The sequence below is a fragment of the Neodiprion virginianus genome, chromosome 4, assembly GCF_021901495.1.
Source record: "Neodiprion virginianus isolate iyNeoVirg1 chromosome 4, iyNeoVirg1.1, whole genome shotgun sequence".
Classification (NCBI taxonomy): Eukaryota; Metazoa; Arthropoda; class Insecta; order Hymenoptera; family Diprionidae; genus Neodiprion; species Neodiprion virginianus.
In genome coordinates, this window is record NC_060880.1 from 8,458,923 (window position 1) to 8,481,795 (window position 22,873).

Here is a 22,873-nt window from a genome sequence, read left to right on the forward strand (position 1 = left end):
TAACCAACCATTGATGGGTTTAATTAATTATATTCGGAACGATCAATGAATTATTTTCTAGATAAAACACCAAGGTTATTAATTACGGCAAGTAACGGACGCACCGAAGGTTATTATGCTGCGTAAATGTAGGTGTATCAGCCATATACAAATAAGTGGTTACCTCTTTGAGCTATGAACAAATTTGGTTTAAGGTTTAATGTTGATAACCCCGTGAGGCGCGAACGATTTATCGATTTTCTTTTTGGGCAGAGCTTTCATTCTTCGATCAAGTTTCCAACAGGATTAAGGCTGACTACAACGCTTCCTGCTTAATGACCTGGATTAAAGTGCCTACTTACTCTTTCTGTAAATAATATTATAGGGAGAGAGAATAATAATCACCGACATCCTTCACTGACTAACATTAAATTTGTTAGAAAAGTTTTTGCAACGATGGATTTTTTATTCAACCAGAATTGTACGGAAATTTTGACCTTGGGAATTATAAATCAGTGATTTTCCTTTTTTCCTGAAAGTGGAACGCACACAAATTTTTTTTTTTTCATCTACATCTTTCCATTACTCAATGAAAATCCATACTTCAAACAAATGACTTTAATCGTAGATGTCAACGTCCATTGCTCATACTTCTAACTGGCTATTTTATTTAATATTTATCTTGTTTCTTGTATCTCTGAAATCGGCTGCATGAGAAATAATAATTGTAATTTAATTCACATAAACCAGTGCGAACAATTGACTACGTCACATTACATTAAATAACATCAAGTCAATTTCACTAAAATCACTACCGTTACTATAATTTGATACTTAAAGGTTTCATTATATTATATATGTATGTGGAACTGGAAAAGAATCCGAGTAAATGAATCGACCATCATGGATCCAACAAAGAAAAAAATACATGCATATTTGTAAGCGTTGAAGAACCAGAGTTTATAAAAAACTCGTCACTATTAGAAAACAGGGCAAGAATAATATTTTCTAAAGTGTATAAAATTCCTAAAAATCTATGAAACGAACATGAAACAATCTACAACATTTTTCGCACAGTTATTTTCTTTCAGGACCGCCAAGTATGAGTTTCAATCCTGTCTCTTTGAGTGTACACGTATAATATGGAAAAAAAACACATACATGTGTATTTAGTAATTTCTTAAAATTTATGCTTGACCGGAAGTATTAAATAACGGTTTGGATTCACCAGACTATAAGAAACAAACGATTCTTACAAAAAAGTAAAACCACTAATTTGCCGTCTTTCCACGTTTATAATTAATTATAGTATTGTACGTCTAATTTCTGAACAAATTAGTATTTCCTTAAGTAAATGGAAACTCTTCTTGTCTTGTTCCTCGCGTAACGCCATTGCAAAGGCAGCGTTAAACCTTAATCGACCATGTCAGACAGGACCCAACGTGTTTAAAACTGTTCGGAGTGCGCAATTAATAATCAATGCAATGCGCGTCGAGTCGGAGACAGGAGGAGGCTCCGACCCGCCAATTGTCCCATCGGTAACCCCGCAGGCTACTTCGTTAAGGCCAATTGACATAACCGATTGGTATGCGGTGTCGCCGCTACTCGGCCAAAGCCCCCCGGCAGCCACCCTTGCAGGACAACCTGATGCAGGGACGGCGATAACATAGTTACCAAGCGAAACCTTATGCGTCTAGTCTACTGCAAGCACGGAATGTGGCCAATTATACGTCTGCAACGTACGAAATCTCCATTGGAGAACGGCGGTGCTTAAAAATGACGCTCGACAGAATTTCGACTTTTCAATATAGCCGCGAGGCTCCACCTTCAACCAATCGACAACATTTTCCCCGTCAACGGTTTTCATTCGAATCGAAGAAGACTCGAGAGAAGTCACTCACCAGAAATCGTAACAAAGAAAACAATCGCCGAAACGTAACAGGCTTTTAATGACTACTGATTTGCGATGTAATAGAATTGAACGAAAAAGTTGGAGAGATGTTTCGAAAACTTACCGCGTACCTACACATGTGCTCGACGATTGTGGGACGGTTGATTTTTTCGACAAATCGGTTGCGTCGGTAAGGCAGATTCGTATACTGCCGACTGCCGGTACGGACTGAATCTACATTGCCGACCCAACTAACTAGTCAAAAAAGTTAGCCACATCTGAATCAGTGATCGCATGTGTATCGGTGTAAAACAATATTGTGATTGAAAAATATGAAATTCTCCTACTATCCACAGGTTTCTATGAATTCTAATGAACCGGAAAGTAATTGGGACGAAAAATTCCTTCGGGTTTAAAACTTGAAATTCATTGACTGCGTCGGCTGTATCGGTATTTGGTTAATTTTGGGAATGTTCAAGGCGAATATGCCTCCCAGGTGATATTTACATTCAAAGGATGGAAGTTTCACGGAATGTAAAATGTCTGCCTGACATCAAAAGTTTGGGAATTTCAACGGCTTCTATAGCTCTCTACAGAGGGTGCCCGGCGCGGGCGGCAAAGTTTTGTTAAAACTTCGTACAGAGGCTTGCAAAAGTTCCAAAGAGTACGAGTACTTACGTTCTTATAGATATATCCACTGTCGTTGTAATTCTCTTTAGCATGAATTGAACGAAAGAGATATGCGAATGAATTTAGGCCCAGCATTGGACAGATCTTGGCAACCACCTGATTACATTTTAAACTCTCGAAACAATTATTGCTCCAAAAGCGTGTATAGAAAGAATGTATGCCATGAATGAAAAAATACATACCGTTTCACTCTTCCATTCGAGTGAAAGGATTCACGTATCAAAAAATACTTTACTACGATTGGTGTAAAAAGTATTCAATCGCTACGAGTAATCATCTTCCGATGTAATAAGAAAAAAAAAATATATATATATACATATATATAGTCGACAGATCGGTAAAAATTTGAATGCAGCTACAAAAAGTTTTGTGCTTACTACTCACATTTCGTTTCTCTCCGATCTTTATGCCTGTAGGTCATGAAAAATTGCTGCCAGAAATTTTATGCAGCGTTTCACGTAGCAGTGTACTGGAAAAATATATTAAATTTCATTGAAATGAACCCGCAATATTAATGACACAGTTTCGTGAAAACAATTACGAGAAACTGTATAAATAAAATTTCGTTCATGTATCAACGACGAAATTTCTAAGATCCATGATAGCCTTTGATCTCACTCGTCTGAGAAATATTGTGAACACGTTTCAATCCCGCCGGTCGACGGCTGATAGAAACTTTCAGGTTCTTAGCTGAATCGCAATATGTCACTACAATGATGAATCGAGGGTAAAGAACCGGAAGATGGTCCCGACGGCGGGAAGGGCCATATTCACCAATTTCCCCTATACCTATCTATTAAAGTTTCGCTAGGGAGGCTTCTATATCTACCTACTTCATATGCTCTACGCTCACGTCGAGGCGCAACCTTTCGCATCGGCACTTTCCGCTAACTTTTGACTCGGGGTAATATTGCGCTTCAGCCTTGATCCCCGTGAAAGTTTTTCATAATTACAAGTACGGCAACGCGATCCTGAATCCAGGCACCGTGATCAAAAAGACACGGTATCAGGATTAAATAGTCTCATCGTCACTCATCGTCTAATCTCGAATACATCACAGTCGTTCCCTTCGGCTATCGTGCAACAACAAGAAATTGTTAAAAAAAAAGAAAGAAACGAGACGAGAGAAACACTGTGTTCCAAAAGTACTGGGGACAAATGTAAATAATGCATCATTCATCGATACTAATTTTTTACCGAAGTCTTACACTTTTTGAAGCAGAGATCTTCAGCAGTACACGAAATAAAATTATTCTCATTTTAAGGTCAAGGTTATTAGCCCTTTGAAGACCCTGATAATGAAATATTTTGAGGGAGACGTTAAGCGCATCATTTTTCAAGAAATTTCTCAATATCTCCGTGAAATTTTTTCATTGAATTGGTTGAATATTTCATACCCTCTTAACGCAAATTAGATTCGAAAATCGCTACAGATTATTTCGCATGTACTCTAGAATTTATCCAAATGTTTTATAGTTATTTCCTATACACATTCTATATTGTAAAAATTTAGGATAAAATCGACGGTTTACTTGTGACTGTCTCAAAAAATCATCATTTAATTCACCGTGACTCGCTTTTACCAAATTTTCGATAAAAATTTTTTCTTTTTTTCATTCCAAACTTTTATTCAAAAGTTTCAGTGGCCGCGCCGTTCCACATGCCTTCATTGAAATTTCTCCAATTCTTTACGTTTGTGAATTTTGAAACTTTCAATTCCGATGAAATCTCCGTTCTTGAATCTGAGAGAAAAATAAAGAGAAAAAAAAAAAATCACGGACACACAGGGAATAAAATTCCAGGTCTTACGAGGAGAAAGAGACGCATGTAAATCCCGCCACCTCCTTCAAATATCGAAACGTCATCCGTTGACATGGTCCACATTATCAAAGGGAAGTACCGTCGAGTGCATATGCGCCTGCAATTTCCAAGCCGAACAACCATCGTCGGGATACCGCGGACGCGTCGCGTGTCCAGATAACTACGTCGGGTGCATCGATCTCGCTGCAATTCCAGAGGGACAAGAGGTAACCGTAATTGGTTACCACCTGGTCAGCCCCGGTCCTCCTCCCCCTCCTCATACCATCCCGCTGTTCGAGCGTTGATGAACTTTCTATATAAGTCCACGTGACCGTCGTCGAGGGACGCCCCCCGTCGTGCGGGGCAAAAGTTAGCTTGATTAAACCTGCGGGCATTTTTTGCAATCTATATTTAACGAATTTTACACGATTAGAGGTGTAGTAAATCAATAGAGGCAACACAGAAAAGCTTCGGTTAGCGCAGCTGCGCTACCGCGAGATCTTTGTCGAGTCAATTTTCGTTCGATTTTTATTCATTTATTTATTTGTTTTTGTATTATTTTCGTGACTGTTATTTTACGCAGCGATAAACTTCGCAATATTATACAATTTTTGGGGACGGGATTTTCTCAATCGAGAAGTGGCAATGAAATAGTGTAAAAATTTTGCGGTGAATTTCTTTGCGGAAATTTTTTGAATAGCGTTACTTACATGTTTTCAGAAAAATTCTTTACTTCTCTACATTTCTGAACTGTGTTTCAATTCAATTTTCACTCAATTCGGTGAAATTATGAAAGTTTATATGGGATCTTTTACACATTGCTCTGTCGTATCAAAAATTCTAATTAAATCGAAGGTGACGAGTCGATTTTTTTCGTCGGTGTGAGAGTCTCTACGAAGGTAGTCGGTCCAAATAAATTTACGAGATTAAATAAGAGCTTAATGCCAATGACTGAATGAATTTCACTTCAGGTTTCAGATACGATATAATCAATTTAGTATCTGTGACGAACAAAGTTTTTTTTATAAGTATATAAGATACAGATTGAAGAGCAATTCTCAAATTCCACCACGTCAAGCTAAAATCGCGCGGAACTTTCGAAAAATTAACGAAACGTCAAGTTCGTTCGGTAAACTTGTTACGTCCGGCGTATCGCCAGACGTCTCCCTAATCTCGTCACTCTCCCACGATCCTTACAGCAACCTTATCGTCTCATTCCTGTCATCCTATTTCCATTCTGGCTCACGCCACTCGCTTTTTGCCGACTCCGCTAATTCTATTCCCCACCATTTGCGCACCTTACGTCTACTCCTCTTTACCGCAGCATCATTCCTATTCCAACGTTCGACACGATCAAGTCTATTTCAACACTCAACAACCTCACGTATAACTTTTCTTACCGATATTGTGAACTACACGCTCCGTTTAAACTGTTCCACAAATTCTTCAAACAAATATATAGTTGATATCTCAAGCATCCAAACGGTTATTCAACCCTTATCCCAAGTTGTGGTTGTCCGACGTAAGAAACTTTTATACAAAATAACCAAATAGAACCGATTTCAGAAAGGTCCAAATATTTGCAGAAAAAAAATGTATAAAATTGCGATAGAAAATCGCATTGAAAAATATAGAAGTCTGAAAAAACGGATAATTTTTTATCCATATATGACTGTACGCGTACATGCTTATTTTTTGAAAAATCACTAGAAGTTTTCAAAATGATTTACAAACCGTAAATAATCCCGAAATGGTAACCGCGAAACTTTCGGCGAAATAGAAAACTGATGTTCATTCTCATGTCAAAAATGCAACCAAATAATAATAATATCTTTTCACCATTATTCGTTTCAATTATCGTTTAAAGTTTCTAAAATTTCCATCTTCTAATGGGTATCTAAAATTTTGTGATATTTTATAAGATATTTTTGAATTTTTTCAGATTTTAGAAAGTGGGTTGTATTTTCCACTTTTTAAATCATACTTTAGATACGATGGGTCGTAAAATTCTGACAAAAATTGTGATTGGATTTTTCGTCGTCGACTTTCATACAAAAAATTAGAAAACCAATCTAAGACATCGAATTAGAATCATGTATAGGTCTCACGACAAGCGTTATCGGATGTAAGTCCGAGGTGGATAGAGGAGCGATAAGGAATTCGAAAATAGAAATGGAATATGGAAGGAGTAGGATAGATAGATACTATTTCTACTAGTTTTTTTTTCAGATACACTGTCGGAAAATTTACGGTGTCAATAAAAGTCCACACCGATTAGTGTAAAATTAAACATGATCGGTGTAAACCGTTCGATTATTGACACCAAATGGTTTTAAAATCAATACCAAAATGGCGTGGACTTCTGTAGAATATTTTCGGTGTTACATTCAATACCGCATTTTTAACAGTAAAGTAAATGTTGAAATCAAAATACCAGTCTCTTTTTTCTTGCGTATTAATTCGATTTGAAATATCCCATTGCAAGTTTATAAGTATGCAGAAAAGAAAATTCCAGATACTGATTTTACCGCCATATCAAGTAATTGATCCCTTCTTCAGAGCAAATTCTATGAACATCTTACATTTATACATATAATTTTGAGTCAACGTTGCTTCAACCACGGCGGTCGGAAGTTGTAAAATCTTTGGCCTCGTAGAGTAGAAATTTTTGCCGCATTTTGAAATTCTTCCTGAAAGCAGGTGGCAGATTCCTGCACTTGTAAAATCTCGAGTTCGTTGTCCATCACGTCTTCCATTAACCACTCGAATTGAAATGCATTTTAAAAACCGTCTCACTCAGCTGGCAGCATGGCTGTGAGCGAAGGGGCGGAACGTACGATTCTGGGTAAGTGAAACTCGTGTTGACAAACGAAGAATGAAGGATGATAGGGGTGGATTTGCACCGCCGTGACTGTAAATATTCATGATAACGCTGCGAGTGCTGGATCGGCGACAAAAGTAGGATAACCAACGCGAGCTCATTAGGAAAAACGGCGTTCGAGGATGTATTTCAAGTCACGGACACGGAATTGCACGATTTCCCAGTCGTGCCAAGGTCTCGCTGCTCCCACTCGACGAGGCGGAATGATATCCGCGACGAGCGGCACGTGCCGGATAGCGTTAATCAACGCCAGCTCTTCTTTAAGCCCCCGTGCGGACGGCGAAACTCCGGCGTTAAATCGCTCGAGAGTAACTGGGACGCGGGATCAGACCCGACCGCGGGAACTCGCTATACTTACACCATGCATATATGGATCAAATGGCATCGCCAATCTCACTAAGTGCGTATTTCTTCCCTACTCCTCCGTGACGCGTATTGTGTGCATGGATGGATGGTGATACTGCAATGGAGGGATGAAAGTGCCAAGTTTCATACTTTTCTTCTCTTCGAGCAAATGTTAACTTACGCGACTTTCTTCCATCGTATCGTACGAACGCACACCCGTAGCGCATTTTTTTTTTTTTTTTTTTTTTTTGACTTCCCGGCCCAATGCGATAACATATCGAAAATTAAGGCCGAGAAGTTCAGGCCGCTGGACCAAGTTTTTTCATATCGTTTTTCGGTCGGAAAATTGGTGAGTGCAAGTTTCCGTGATGTGATCGGTGATTTTCGTCAACGAATGGTTCGACTGCGGGGTGAATTATTTTGCCTTAGCTTCTTCGGCGTCCGGGTAATTTGCCGAAATGTGCCAGCAATTATCTTAATACACAAAAGAAATAAAAAATTCCAATCAAAGCTTTGGCAATTTTTACTGAAACTCAAATGTTTCTATTCCCCTCCTGACCACCTTGTATGATAGTACGAAATAGATATTATCACGCGCTGAAAATGGACCTGTTCAATGCATTATACAAGATGGGCGAGCCGATCGCTATCGTATGGTAAGATAGTACTCTGCCAAATCTGCCGGGACGAGTGCGCGACGTTGTAGTTTCACCGACCCACGGCAGGGAGCTGATACGCTCACAGCACTCCCGTAAGCAAATTAACCTATGATTGTAAATATGTAGGTTCTGATTGCAACTCGGACATGCGTGGTGATACGTTATGCTGGTCAAGCAATGATTCCGTACCGCGAGTTGTACGTGTGGTTTGAAAAACTGAGACGACTTCGATATTTATGAGTTCGAGGAAAACAAATCTGCGCATCCTGATCTAGGGTCGGAAAATTTCTCTTTGCTTGACACTATCAGATTCTGCATCGCGCGATCACTTCAGATAATCTATAACGTGCGACCTATGCCATGTCTCCCTGTGTAATTACCCATAACCCAGCTATGCTATGTTCTTTGACGTAATCGTATAACTGACTTCCTTGAGACACTGGTTTATTGTTCCACGCTTATTAGTCATAAACGTAGGCTAAAATACTAGTAAACCCACGATTTATTTCCAGCGCCCTGAGGAGGACCATTGCTCTCTCGGCACTCACATAAACTGGTTCATTACTCAATCATTATTGCTAAAAGTAATTGCTACTCAATATTTGTCAAAGTAAAACTTTTAAGTGTACAAAAGCCGAAGTGTAACAACATAACTCAACTTTATAGAGTACAAACCAGCTTCAACGTGTAGAAGTAATCAATTCGGTATTGAATCAAACGAAAACAAAGCTGGAATCAATGACACACCGTTTCGTTTTATCAACGTTGAGCCGAACTGCGTTTTTTTTCGCTTCGTCTATTTTAAGCATCTTTTGAAAATCGTAGTCAAACAATGAACGCTTATTCCGGTTTGAACGATTCGTGAACCATTTGCGCTTAAATGTTTATGCCAAACAGCAAATTCGGCCTTGCAAAACTCACCTTGCCAATCGATAGTTACGGGACTAGTACAGGTGTCAGTGATGCTTCGCACATTCTATTGAGTCACACACTATCACGATTAAGGTTCATTCCAATGGTTCATACAACATTATATTAATAGAAAAGTCAGTAAGAAAATTGTATTCTAAAATACAACTTAGCAATAGCAACAATTATAACGAGCTTGAATAATAGTTATAACAATAGCGATGATAATAATATAATTAGCGATAAAGATTTTCAGTCGTTTTACCTTTGTAATTGCAATAATCGACCGTTTCGCAGTTCAGAAGTTGCAACAAATATTCTTGGAGTTCGTTACGTTTGTAAACACACTTTTCAGACATGCGCTGACAATTTAAACAATCGCAAATTGTCACGGTTTTATTTAAAATCTTAAATTCATTACTGACACAATCACGAAGCCACTCGATAGTTAAACGTATTTAAAATCATGTGATACAATTACTTGTTAAGCAAATATTGATTGAATAACGTGAAAATGGTGTAAAAAAATCCCCCCTAGCTCTGAGCTAGTCTTCAGACTCCATATTCTCTGCTCGGATACTCTTATCTAGGCCGGATGATGGAATTCTATATACACAGATATTTAATGTTTGCTTTAGAATATGAGAGGTTGTTGAAATACATACAATAATTACATTACTAAGCTCCATGGACGATTTGATATAGCCTTGGAGAGGTCAATACTATGGTGGTAGCAGCCGGAAGTTGTACGCTGGAAGTAGTAACATTTCTGCCGGGAGTGATGCCGGACGAAACGCTCGACGTATACACGGTCATTTGATCTAGAACCGCGATGCTGTTTTTGACGTTGATGCTCACGCTTGATTCGGCGCAATTGACAAGAGCGACGATCGGAGTGGCCCCCGTGACCGATCGCGTAATAGCAAGGACGTTATCAGCGAGAACTTCCACGCTCAAGGACCCTCGTTTGAATATAGGCAACTTCCTGAGAGCCGTCATGGCCTGGTACACGTGGTAGTGCGAGTGGCTCACAGCCTTCTGTGCAGCAAGATTGAGGCTTACGTAGTTGCGATTCACCGGAAGCCAGGTTGTCGAGCTGGTGGAGAACCCAGCGCTCGTTGTGCTGTCCCATTGGTACGGAGTCCTCTCTGGATCCCGAGAGTACTGCTCGAAGTGTTCTGCATCTGTGTTACAAGCTGCAGGATCGACAGAGTCAACCCAGGATATTTCCCCGTCGAGCATGCCGATTTCGTCTCCGTTGTATGTTACTGAGATTCCAGGTAGGATCAGACAAACGATTGACATTTGATCAGCGCGATTCGAGCCGTACCTCGACGCTACCCTGCGTTGATCATGGTTACCTGTCACCCAATTCGCCACGTAGTTTTCCGGCATGCTATCGAGCCAGCTATCGATTACACTCTTGAACTCTGCAGCGGTTGAACCGCTTCTGGTGTTGGTAATGAATCCGAAATTGAAAGGAATGTTGGAGCCGTGAGTGTAGTACTGCATCACGAGATCCGTGTTCGCGTATCCTTCGGTCATAATGACCTTCGTGTCGGTATTCGATTCCTGGGCATATTTATCCAGCAAATCTCTCCAGGACTGAAGGACATCATAGGTCTCGGGCTGGTCTTTGGAGTATATATGATTGAGAGAATCGTAGTATCCTGCTGAAACGTTCGCGTTGTTGGACGAAGGTTCATCGAGGAATCGATCATCCTCGAACATGTGGTTTATGGCGTCAATGCGGAATCCTTCAACGCCTCGTTTCAGCCAGAATGAGAGAACGTTTTCCATCTCCTTCCTCAAATTCGCATTCCTATAGTTGAGGTCAGGCTGACCTTTCACAAACTGGTGAAGATAGAACTGGCCTCTTTCTTCATTCCATTCCCAAGCAGATCCTTGAAAGGTACTAAGCCAATTGTTCGGTGGCTCATACTTCCCGGTATCATCTGGATTCTTTCCATCACGCCAAATGTAGTAGTCTGTGTACGGATCCTCGCGTCGAACGCTTTTCTTAAACCACTGGTGCTCGTCAGAGCTGTGATTTGGCACAAAGTCAAGAATAACTTTGAGGTTAAGCTGTTTTGCCCTTGCAACAAGTCCGTCGAAGTCGTCTAGGGTCCCGAACAGCGGATCGATGTCCACGAAGTTCGATATGTCGTAACCAAAGTCAGCCATTGGGCTCGGGTAAATTGGGGATATCCAAAGAGCACCAACACCTGCATCCACCAGATGATCCAGTTTACTCGTGATGCCGTTCAAATCCCCTACACCGTCCCCATCGCTGTCCTTGAAACTTCTTGGATAGATTTGATAGAAGGCGGTAGTTTTCCACCAATCTTGATTTGATACGATTTCGGTTCCAGTGCGGCAACCGAGAGCGCTTGCCAGTCCGATGAACAATATTGCTAGCTGGGACAGCATGGTGGCAACGGTGTTTTCTGATGGCTCGTACCGTATTTATATACGCTTGAATTCTAAAAAAAATACACCATTGTACAAAAATTCTCCGGTATCATTAACAGGAAACTTAGTCAACGCTATCTTATCCATTTGGGTGCAAATACTGATAATCGTAATCCACATTTCTTTAAATGAGAACTTAGTGATAGGAATCCGAGTTCACTTGAATTCATCGATTAAATAACATCCGCAAATCAGATAAAATCTGCAATCATAGCCAATCCGCTTTGATACACTATGACACTGACGCACACATTTTTCTGTTATTTTACTCTCATTTCTTCATTAAGCTTATCTATACATGATCGCGAATATTATTTTATCCTTATTCATAATTTCCTTTGCAAATTTAGTTTCATACCAATCGGGTTCCAATTTGTTTAGTGCTGGTACGGGTTCACTCTAGTGATCGTCAATTCATTTCACTGCCCAGTACTTCTAACTATATCGTAGTTCCAGACACCACCTAACTGGAACCACACTCTTTTTTCTGCACTCCAATTTGCGAAAATTTTTTTTTTGCAATGGTTCTAACCATCCATGTGGAAATCGAACGGTAACTCATAGATATGCAACCAATTACTCATCACGCTACAACAGAATTACGAGCGCTGATAAACTGAACTTTGAAGTTCACGTATAATTGAGTAGTCCGGAAAGGAATTTTCATATGTAACTATGTGTCATTCGAAGAAACGTACTTCTGCAGATCTGACAGTATGCTAATTTCACTTTGAGATCTATTCTCGAGGGCTCTAGTTATCGAGAAGAATGAAATATTACCAAAAATTGATATGACCGTTAATTTACGGTGCTACAAATACGTGACCGGATATTGCAGCAGCAATAGCAATCATGAGCAAACACATTACTGCATCCACTGTGTTGAGTGTGTCGTGGTAGACTGAACTAAGGCGAGAAGAGTTGCAAGATACTTGAAAGAGGCGATAGAGTACACACTAAAGTTGAACAATAATGAACAAGGAAGCTGGGTTGATAGGCTACGCGGCAGGAAGTCAAATAGCTGTTACGTGTTCAAATTCTGCAGAGGCACAATCAGATCCGCGTGCCGGAAACAAACCCTTGTAGCTCTTTTATCCACGGAGGTAGAATTCATAGCTTGAGAAAAGTCATGTCGCGAAGCAGTACAGAGTCGAAGGCTGCTGGAAGAGTTTAATGAGAACCAAAGGAATCTTAACGCCGTTCAAAAAGGCAATGAAAGTTACCTTCAACCGTATGAAAGCTGAAAATTATAACATCCAGCAAAACGTTTAGTGATAAAATACTGTTTCGTTAGGGATCCAAATAATAGGAAAGTAGTGGAACCAACTGGGGCAGTAAGATTAGGCATACCTTGTGAACAATTAGGATTGGAGGATTGGATTCAGTGGATGATACTCGTTGAGAGATAATGTTGAGTATATAGAATATACACGGTTCTAAAAAAAATGTCCCAGACGGTCCACTAAAACTTTTGGGTAGATTTAACAATTTTTTAGTGTACAACTATGTGAAAAAAAAAGTAAAAATTATAAATTGAACGTTGATGTGACAATTTAGACGTTAAAATTACAAAAATTTTAGCCATATTCCCCAACAGAAATGTAACAAATAAAACACAGTGGACCTGCTGGGATATTATGTTTAGTTAAATTTTTCCAACCTTGTGTAAGCGAATCTGTGTCAACATATGATTTCAAAACTGTGTAACACACATATGCACACAAACCTAAGTACCGGCCGATCAATTTTTAGAATAAATACCGGTCTCGCGTGAGGAAATTTCACTCCTCTAAGTGCACCGATATTGTGTTACAGTAAAATTACTCAATTCTTCCATCACCGTGATACTGAAATACTTGCGATGGAATACTATGGTTATGTAACTAGAATCTGCCCTTTGTTAGGTATATATTTACCAATTTAGTTAATATAAGCCGTTGCACAATATCTTTGATAGTATTAGGTTACCGATTTTAGTGTGCCACAAGAGCAGTGATTATAGGAATTGGTTACACAGGAAATATGTTTCCCAGAATTGAAATCTCAACACACGGCTTATTGAAACACTACTCATCTTCTGTGACACTCAAATGCTATGGTTCACAATATCCAATTCAAGTTTCAATCAATGCACGAGAATTATGGCACATGGAACATTACGATGCACAACGAACGTAACATACATGCATGTTTCACGTTTCGTATTCAACCAGTTTTGTTACAGGTAAAAATGATAAAATCTACGAATTTTCGCGTAAATCGCATTGTTTACAGCATAGTTTACTTTTTCGTGTTTAGGTACATTACCTGAATTATTTCAGATTATTATCAAGTACTTGTTCATTGCGTAAAAAACAATAAACTATAGAATTTCTTTCACATTAATCGACAATGAATTGATGCTGAGAAGGTTGAAATGAATAATTTTTTTACGTCCACGGTTGAACAGGCGAAAGTACTTGTAGAGTGGCAGTTGTATTTTCTTGAATCTAAGAAATTTCTGTAATCTTATATCTGCAATAACGCAAAATATTCCACCTATACGAGACAGAGTTAGGAATCAATATACCTACGGCAATTCCAAGACCAATATTATCTTTCGGGGAATGTCAAGAAATCATTCATACTTTCAGATAAATCAAACTTATAAAAATTGAGGGTCATGTTACGCTCCATCTCACGTTTCTTTTTTTTAACATTGCTTCGTAGGTACAGTGTATTGTTCTCAAGCCGCAGTTTTTTTCCTTTTTCAGAAAGAAAATCTTAATTCTGGCATTGACCTCTTACCGTATAGATTTGCGAGCGACATCCCAGAAGATATACCCTATCACATTTGACAGTCATCTCCACGAACATATGATTATTTGTTTTCATTACTTGGCATGGTACAAACAGTATTCAAGTGGTTGGTTACTTTTTTTCTCCTAATTCCCAAGGTGCTGGTGAGCAAATTATTCGTAAGAGATTAAATGTACAAAAATTTTATACTTTATAAATTAAACATTCCAGTCCTCACATACTTGGAATACTTTTTTTTACCAACTCACGACCTTGTTGCTTCCGTTGAAAGCCATTTTTCGATCGTAGAGAAACAACCTTGAATTCCTTTCGATTTTAATTTTCCGCTATTTGCCTTTAAGCTTAGGTATAACGTTACCTATACTACAGGTAAACACACGGGCATTTCAACGCATGTACATATGCAAATAATTATTATCAACCAAGCTCCGCAGACGTATGCTAGATGTTTTCAAATTGTTCAGCACAACCCGCATTGTTTGACCAGCCGATGTGTGGATCAATGTGCACAAATGCTGCTAAAAAAATTGATTGGAGGGTAAATACAAGGGCTTTAGTGTGATAATTATCAAACTATCAGTGAAACAAACAGCTACCCTGTAATCAACCCGGTTATTTTTAATTGCCTGAATCGATGTACGCTGATAATTTCTCTAGCTCACTGATCGAAATCAATCACTTACGATTATTGTATAGTATCTTTGTATAATCTATATTTGTACAAAGTGAAAAAAATGCCATAAAAATTATGAGTTCTTGTAAAACCGAAGCTAAGGACAACTTACATTTGCTCGTATCACTGTGTCAACTGCCAATATGTTACGCAAAGGCGTACCTAACTACTAAGAATTCAGTATCATTTTTGTTCTCTCAATTTTCTGCTATCCAAATAAAGGAGATTATTCCCACCATCGTCATTTGGAAATAAATAAGTTTCAACTACATCAATTCCGCTATATTCAAAATGGATTTACTCAACCTTAAATGGAATTTACGAAAACGGAGGTGATTGACATTTCTGCTTTAATGATGTACATATTGCTCTGCTCTTAGAATTAACGATCGTAAATTCAAAGCAAAATTCATTACTTTGAAAACATGGCTTTCTGTACCTGTTACATACCTATATTTCTGTACATATTCTGTACGCAATTAATTTAAGCCTGACGTGAATAGCTTTTCGGATAAGTGAGCGAACTCCCATTTATGATGAGCGCTAGTATTTCGTGTGTCCACAAACAAGCCAGCTGGAAGCCGAATGGGAGTCAGTTAACAAAGCTAATAATGAGATATCAATTTCTCTCAACTGAAAAGTCTATTTCACTAAAACATATTGACCAGGCTTTGTTTCGAGGTCTTAACGATGGCGTACAATCCATTAAATATTAGTACTACAGTAGCGGTACCATGAAGTTCAATGTTTTGAGGTTGCGACTCTGGTTCCCGGAGTAATGTTGGAGGAAACACTTGACGTATAGACAGTAATTTGTGACAAACAGCCCGTGCTTGATGAAGCATTCACAATCTCGTTAGTTTCAGCGAAATTGACAATAGCAACGATTGTCGAGGCACCGGTTACCGTCGCACAATAACGAGGACGTTACCAGCGAGCACTTTCACGTCCAAGGATCCTCTCCTGGGTATGGGTAACTTTCGGAAAGCAGTCATAGCCTGGTGGACATGATAGTGGGAGAGTTATGTAGTTCTCATTGACCGGAAGTCAGGTTTGCAGGTTGGTAAAGAACCCGGCATTCGTCGTACTGTTCCATTAATAGGGATCCTCGCTGAATCCCGAGTCTACTGCTTATAGTGTTCTGGGTCGGTATTGCAGGCCGTAGGATATTTCGGTACCGACTATGTCAATTTCATCTCCATTATAAGTTACACCGATCCCAGGAAGAATTAGACACAGAATTGACACTTGGTCCTCGCGATCGGTGCCGTACCTTGACGTGACTCTGCACTGATCATGATTGTCTATCACTCAGTTGTCCACGTAGTTGGTAGGTATATTGTTCACCCAGTTGTCAATTACGATTTTCAGTTCTTGAGCGGTTGAACCGCTTCTGGCATCTGTAATGAAGAATAAATTAAATGGAACATTGGAACCGTGAGTATAGTAATTCATTACGAGATCTGTGGCTGCGTAGGCTTCCGTCATGATGACTTTCGTGTCAGTTTTCGTTTCCGTGGAATATTTATCAAGAAGGTCTCTCCATGACTGGATAATGTGGTAGGTTTCAGGCTGATTCATGGTTTTTTGACAAGGGTTCATCTTTGAACTCGGCTTCCTCTATCAGAACAGGAACAGCATTTATGTAAAATCCATCGACGCCTCTTTTTAACCAAAAGGTGAGGAAATTTTTCATTTCTTTCCTCATCTCTGTAGTGGAGATCGGACTGGCCTTTTAGAAAGTGGTGAAAGTAGTACTAACGTCGCTGATGGTTCCATTCCCATGCGGATCCTTGAAAGGTACTGATCCAATTATTCGGAGGTTGGTAAATGCTGGTTCCTGTTTCGCATATTGCGTCATGCCAAACGTAGTAATTCGTGTAAGGATCCTCGCGACGAATGCTTTTCTGGAACCACTCGTGCTTATCGGAGCTGTGATTTGGGGCAAAGTCAAGAATCACCTTGAGGTTAAGCTCCTTCGCCTTTGCAACAAGATTGTCAAAGTCGTCCAAGGTCCCGAACTCTGGATCGATATTCACGAAGTCTGCTATGTCGTAACCAAAGTCAGCCATTGGGCTCGGGTAAATTGGCGTTATCAAAAACGCGCCGACACCCGTATTAAACATGTGATCGAGTTTGCTTGTGACGCCATTCAAGTCTCCAACACCATCCCCATTAGTGTTTTCAAAGCTTTTAGGGTAGATTTGATAGAAGACAGTAGTTTTCAACCAATCTTTTTTTGCTCGCCAGCCCGATGGATAATATCGGTAGCTGGGACAGCATGACGTTGACAATGTTTCTTAATACTACGAATCCAACTATTATATACTCAGGAGGTGATAAAATCGTACCGTTGCAAAAAAAAAAAAGATTTATAATCTTGTGTCCAAGAGGTGTAGTCTACGTTGTCTTATCAACTATGGCACAAATATTGATAATTGTAATCAATACCTTTCGCAAACTCAACAGGTAATCAACAGAAGTCTTGGTATGGTATTTTACACCACTTCTTTGGTGTAAACGTACATATTTAGTGATCTTTTAACACGACAAACTCCTTCATGTGCATGTAGGCTGTTTCGACGATTCTTCCAACCGTGTTGACACATGCTTACATACTTATTGCTAATACGATCTCACTTCAATGATTACTGGCGACTTACTCTGCTTCACTTGTGCCATGACAGGATTGCGATCCTGGACAACGACTGGAGTACGTCATAACGAGTAGTAAAAACTGGGCAATTTGCCTCCCCCGAGACACATGAGCAGAAATATTGTCTTGGATATGAAAAGATAACAAACCATACACAAACATTATCGTTAGTTTTATGGTCATTCAATACTTCCCGTTCCTCATTTACGAAAGGGCTACAAAAAATTCGTCATGACCAAATAATGCATAAAAGTGAATTACTGAGACATAGCAGCTGGCTGAAAAATATCATCACTGCAAATTACCCTGCAGAAAGAAACTTTAATAATCTGCTGCATAACAACTCTTGAAGAGGAAAGGATGGTTCTATCATTGTAAATTTGTCATTTTTTAATTCGAGTTGAGATTGAACATGATCTGGCCTGAATTGTTCGAGAAATATAGCACGAACAACGAAATAGATTAAATTCCCGAAGAATGTATTTTTTTCCCCCTCGTTCTCCACAACACAAGTATGGGAATAAGTAATCGTAGGGTCAAGTGGAGCAACACGAACTATATTTACCCCTTGAAATATACTGTAATCAATACGCTTTTTATTGCACAAAGAAATTTATCACTTTCAACGATAAGTGCAAATAATAAATAACGAAGTAAATAGTAAAATTGTGGGCTTCATTTCAAGGTTTCATGATATAATACAACTCTTGGGATGTCAGTACCACGATAGCGGCACCAGACAATCGAATTTCCCGGTCTAGTCATTGTCGTGCTTGAAGTAATAATGGATTAGGTTTTCATAATTTCGATTAGGTTTACCGTGCTGGCTGCGGCATTAACAACCCGATCCATTTCTCCGCAATTGATCAGAGCATGTATTGGAGAAACTCCAGTGATGGATCGCACAACAACTAGGATGTCTCCAGTGAGAACTTTTACGTCCAAGGCTCCCCTCCTGAGTATAGGTAATTTTCGAACAACCATCAATCGCATGGTACACATGATAATGGGAGTGGCTTACTTTCTACTGTGCGGTAAGATTTAGTGCTTTGTAGTTTTCATTCGCGGATGTGACGTTGTTAAATTTTAAGAGAAGCCAGCGCTCGTCGTGCCATCCCACTGATGGGGAGTCCTAGCTGGATCTCGAGAGTACGGCTTATACCGTTCCTTGGTACTACTGTAACCGGTAGGGTCAACGGTATTTGCCCAGGACATTTAGGTGCTGATCATACATAGTACGTAACAGCGATTCCAGATAGAGTCAGGCACAGAATCGATATTTGATTCACGCGACGAACGCCGCATCTTAAGGCGATCATGGGCTGATCGTGGTTACTTACAACCCAATTCGTGGCGTAGTTGTTTTGTAGATGTTTTAGCATATTATTAATCCCATTGTCAAATATATTTTTCAGTTCCTCAGCCGCTGAACCATTCCGAGCGTCGCTGATTAAATAGAAAATGAACGAGACGGCAAAGCCATAAGTATAGTCAATCATACCGAGATTTATGCTTGCAATAGCCTCATTCATGATGATCTTCGTTCTGGTAATTCGTTTATGTAGAATATTTGTCAACAAGGTTTCTCCAACACCGCAAAACATGGTAAGTCTGAGTCTCATCCTTGATGAAAATATGATCGAGAAAGTCGTAATGGCCTTCTGGAACTCCGAGTTGTTGGACCAAGATTCATTTTCAAATTCTTCATCCTCTATCAATCCGTTAATAGCGTCAATCCGAAAACCATCAATGTCTCGGTTCAACCAAAATGAAAAAACGTCCTCCATCTTTTCCCCCAACAAAATGTTTCTGTAGTTGAGGTCAGGCTGAACTTTGATAAACTGATAAAAGTAGTACTGGCCCCTTTCCTCGTTCCATTCCCAATCAGATCTGTAAAAGACTCTAAGTCAGTTATTCGGACGTTTTCATTCAAATATTGAACCCACTTTCATATGTCATGTTTTGCCAGATGTAGTAATTGGTGTACGGGTCGTCCCGGAACGAATCGTGCCGATCGAAACTGTGATTTGATACAAAATCGATAATCACTTTAAGATCAAGCTGTTTCACCCTTAGAACCAGTTTTCCAAAGTCATCGAAAATACCGAATATTGGATCAATGTCTGTGAAGTTTGATATGTCATAGCCAAAGTCCACCATTGGACTCGAGTAAATTCGAGATATCCAAAAAGCGTCGATACCTGAGTCTACCAGATGCTCCAACTTACTCGTGATTCCGTTCACGTCTCCAACGCCGTCTCCATCGCTTTCCTTGAAACTTCTTGGGTATATCTGATAGAAGACAGAGGTTTTCCACTAATTCTTATCCCAGACCACTTCAGTCCCTGGATTGCAAGTGAGAACACCAACCAGCACAATATATAACGTTATAACTTCTACCTGCACGATATCAACAGTATTGCCCACTGCTCTGAATCGAGTTATATGCACTTGGACTTGAAGTGAAAAAATGTTACTGACAGGTCAAAATTTTTTTGTTGATATCAAGAGAAGTCATTCGTCTTCATATTATCCAGTACGTAGTGCAATATACCTATACTGATAATTCATTTCTGTTTTTTCTGTTCTTAAGTAGCGATAACACGCCTTCAGACGTGCCTCGGAAATCGAAGATTACTCCAATTTATCTGTTTTATTCGTTATTTATCCAAACGATGGTATTTTTTGACAATGCCAAACGTTGTCTATGTAGCGTGTCACTGTTGACGAACCTTGTCAACTAAACAACGGTAACACACCCAATTTCCTACGTGCAATGAGTATGCTCAGCAGTTGCAGAATAATTTTACTGCGTACAATTAGAATACCGTGATATCGGTCAAATCCTGAATCTAAATCACCATACGCAATTACGTCATTGAGAATTATTCCTTTCCTGCCACAGATTACGTATTGTACACTTGAGGCAATCGGAAGTGCTTATCCAGTCAATGTCTTGCGTGCGAGTCCCCCTTTTATCACTACACACGTCATTCCAGCCCTTGACCACTCACCACTGGTGCCGCTGGAAGGGCGTCACGTCGCCATTATCGGGCTGATTGTATGCTAAGAGGTTAGGGATTCCTTTGTAATTCAAAACAATCATAATGTGCAAATCAAATAATGGATCATCCATCTCTAGAACCTTAACCTCTTTGGCGTGTATGAGTTATTATCACAGCACACGCGTTGAGGACAACGCGTATTGTTATGTCCAAAGGTTTTGATGAATTCTGATTGCCTGTAGAAACGAGGGAAACAATAGTACTTGACTACAGATACCATTTATACCGATATTCGCCCGTATGGTCCAAAAAATGTGAAAAAAATTCCTGAAAACGAAGTATTAGAATTCATATTCAGAGATAATTTTACTAACATGATTTTCAGAAGACCTCCACTTTTATCAATTCCACTTTTGAATATTCCGACTGTCTATATTTGAAACAAATTCAATTTGTGCTAGGTTTTTGACTCAACAGACAATCGATTATAAAATTATAGAAATATCGAAAAACTGTCCTGATTCACTTACAACATAGTGCTACATTCTAAAAAATAATGTCCTACATTACCAATTTTACGGTCTTTATGGATTATCTGAGTGTTCTTGTTTCTTCGCAATCAGCTGATATATTTATCTGACAACATAATCAGGGACGCCAATTGATTTCTGACTTCTGAACAAAATATTGATACTGTCGTAATGATTACATCACAATTTGTTCTGTTGAGACTACCACCTGCACTAAAAATTCGTCACTTATATGTATATGAATATTTGAGCATATACATAGCTGAAGTTTCACTTTCGAAATGCCAGTTTTTTGAAAAACCGAACGTTTCGTAGGAAAAGAGTATTAAAAAAAACGTCAGCGTAAGAAACTTATTCACAATAACTTGAAATAACACGTTTTGATTTTACTCGTTCGGCAAAATTCGATTTACTCTTCGTAACGTATTCGTATCACCTCAAAGGTAAATGATATTGATTAAAGAAACAGTTCGACAAAACATGTAGAAGATTGGTCAGAATTTCATGCACAGGAGAACACAAAGAAACAGCTAAATGGAAAAACCAACTTCAAAGAACAAAGCAAAAAAGTACAAGCAATAAAACAGGGGTAGAAATATAACCTACTGTAAATATATTTCGTTTAAACTGCCATGTGTAAATTTCCACCCACTCAACGTACAACTTGTGCGCCGTTTCTCAATGAAGATGTGTGCTGAGCACAGATTTTGAGCTTTGTGTCAACATCAAACGCTCAGCTTATCCTCTTGTCCCCGTCACACTGAAACATCTAAAAACTTGTTTTGGATTACCGAGTGATGCAGATTTTCATCTGATTCATTCTGCGCAGAAACACATTAGAAATAAGGTGCCGCCTGGCTCACTCTAATCTTGTGCATACTGATTTAGTATGTTTATCTCGTTAACAGTAAGAGGGTGACTTCTTCTCAACGAACACTTATCGTCAGTGTCAATTTTTCAAATCTTTAGTTCTTTATTTCACACTTCTTTTTCTTCTGAACCTCCGTTTTACAATGCCCCCCTGACTTTTTTGAATTCACTAATCGCGCATTCTCACTTTACGAGACTTTATCGCGCTCTATACTTTATCGCAGTTACTTTCTAATAGGCGCGAATATTTGACATTAATAATAGGATTGTTTCTTGTAACAATTTGGTGATGTATGAATCACAATTTTATGCACTCACCAAAATATCTCGTGTGATTTTAATGTCATGTACATTGGCAAAGGAAGTATGAAGATATTGTCTTTAAATTACAATCCAAAGAAAAAATTTACGGGTTTAAACACGTGTTACTTATTATATCACTGGGTTCTTCATCGTCACTGGATTGTAATAAATATTCGTACCTAATCCACTGTTTATCCAATCTTACCAACCCACGTGTGTTGGCATCGATGCAGATTTCAAACCTTTTAAGAAGCTTTATGTGATTTTATTGAGTTTTTTTATTCCGAAAAAGCTCCAGTGCAAAAAGCATTTTTAATATTTTGCGTTAGCCAAAATCCCTTACATTGTCGACAGAACGATGTATTCGAGGAAATTTAAACTGTCACAAAGATCGCTTCGTTGAGATGAAGT

General features: G+C 39.1%; 2 protein-coding genes and 1 pseudogene across 6 annotated transcripts in view; 1 reads left to right on the forward strand and 2 right to left on the reverse strand.

Moving 5' to 3' along the window:
* LOC124302331 (protein artichoke-like) overlaps positions 1-22,873 on the forward strand; it is a 255,418-nt gene that overhangs the window by 161,682 nt on the left and 70,863 nt on the right. The window lies entirely within an intron of this gene.
* Positions 9,328-11,614, reverse strand: LOC124302332 (maltase 1-like). The gene has a single exon (XM_046758426.1). It carries the CDS (start codon positions 11,582-11,584, stop codon positions 9,833-9,835), a length of 1,752 nt encoding a protein of 583 aa, XP_046614382.1. The 5' UTR covers positions 11,585-11,614; the 3' UTR covers positions 9,328-9,832.
* LOC124302051 (maltase 1-like) lies at positions 16,666-20,890 on the reverse strand (annotated as a pseudogene).

Coding starts and splice junctions, on each gene's coding strand:
- LOC124302332 (XM_046758426.1), bottom strand. CDS start 11,584: ATGCTGTCCCAGCTAGCAATATTGTTCATCGGACTGGCAAGCGCTCTC.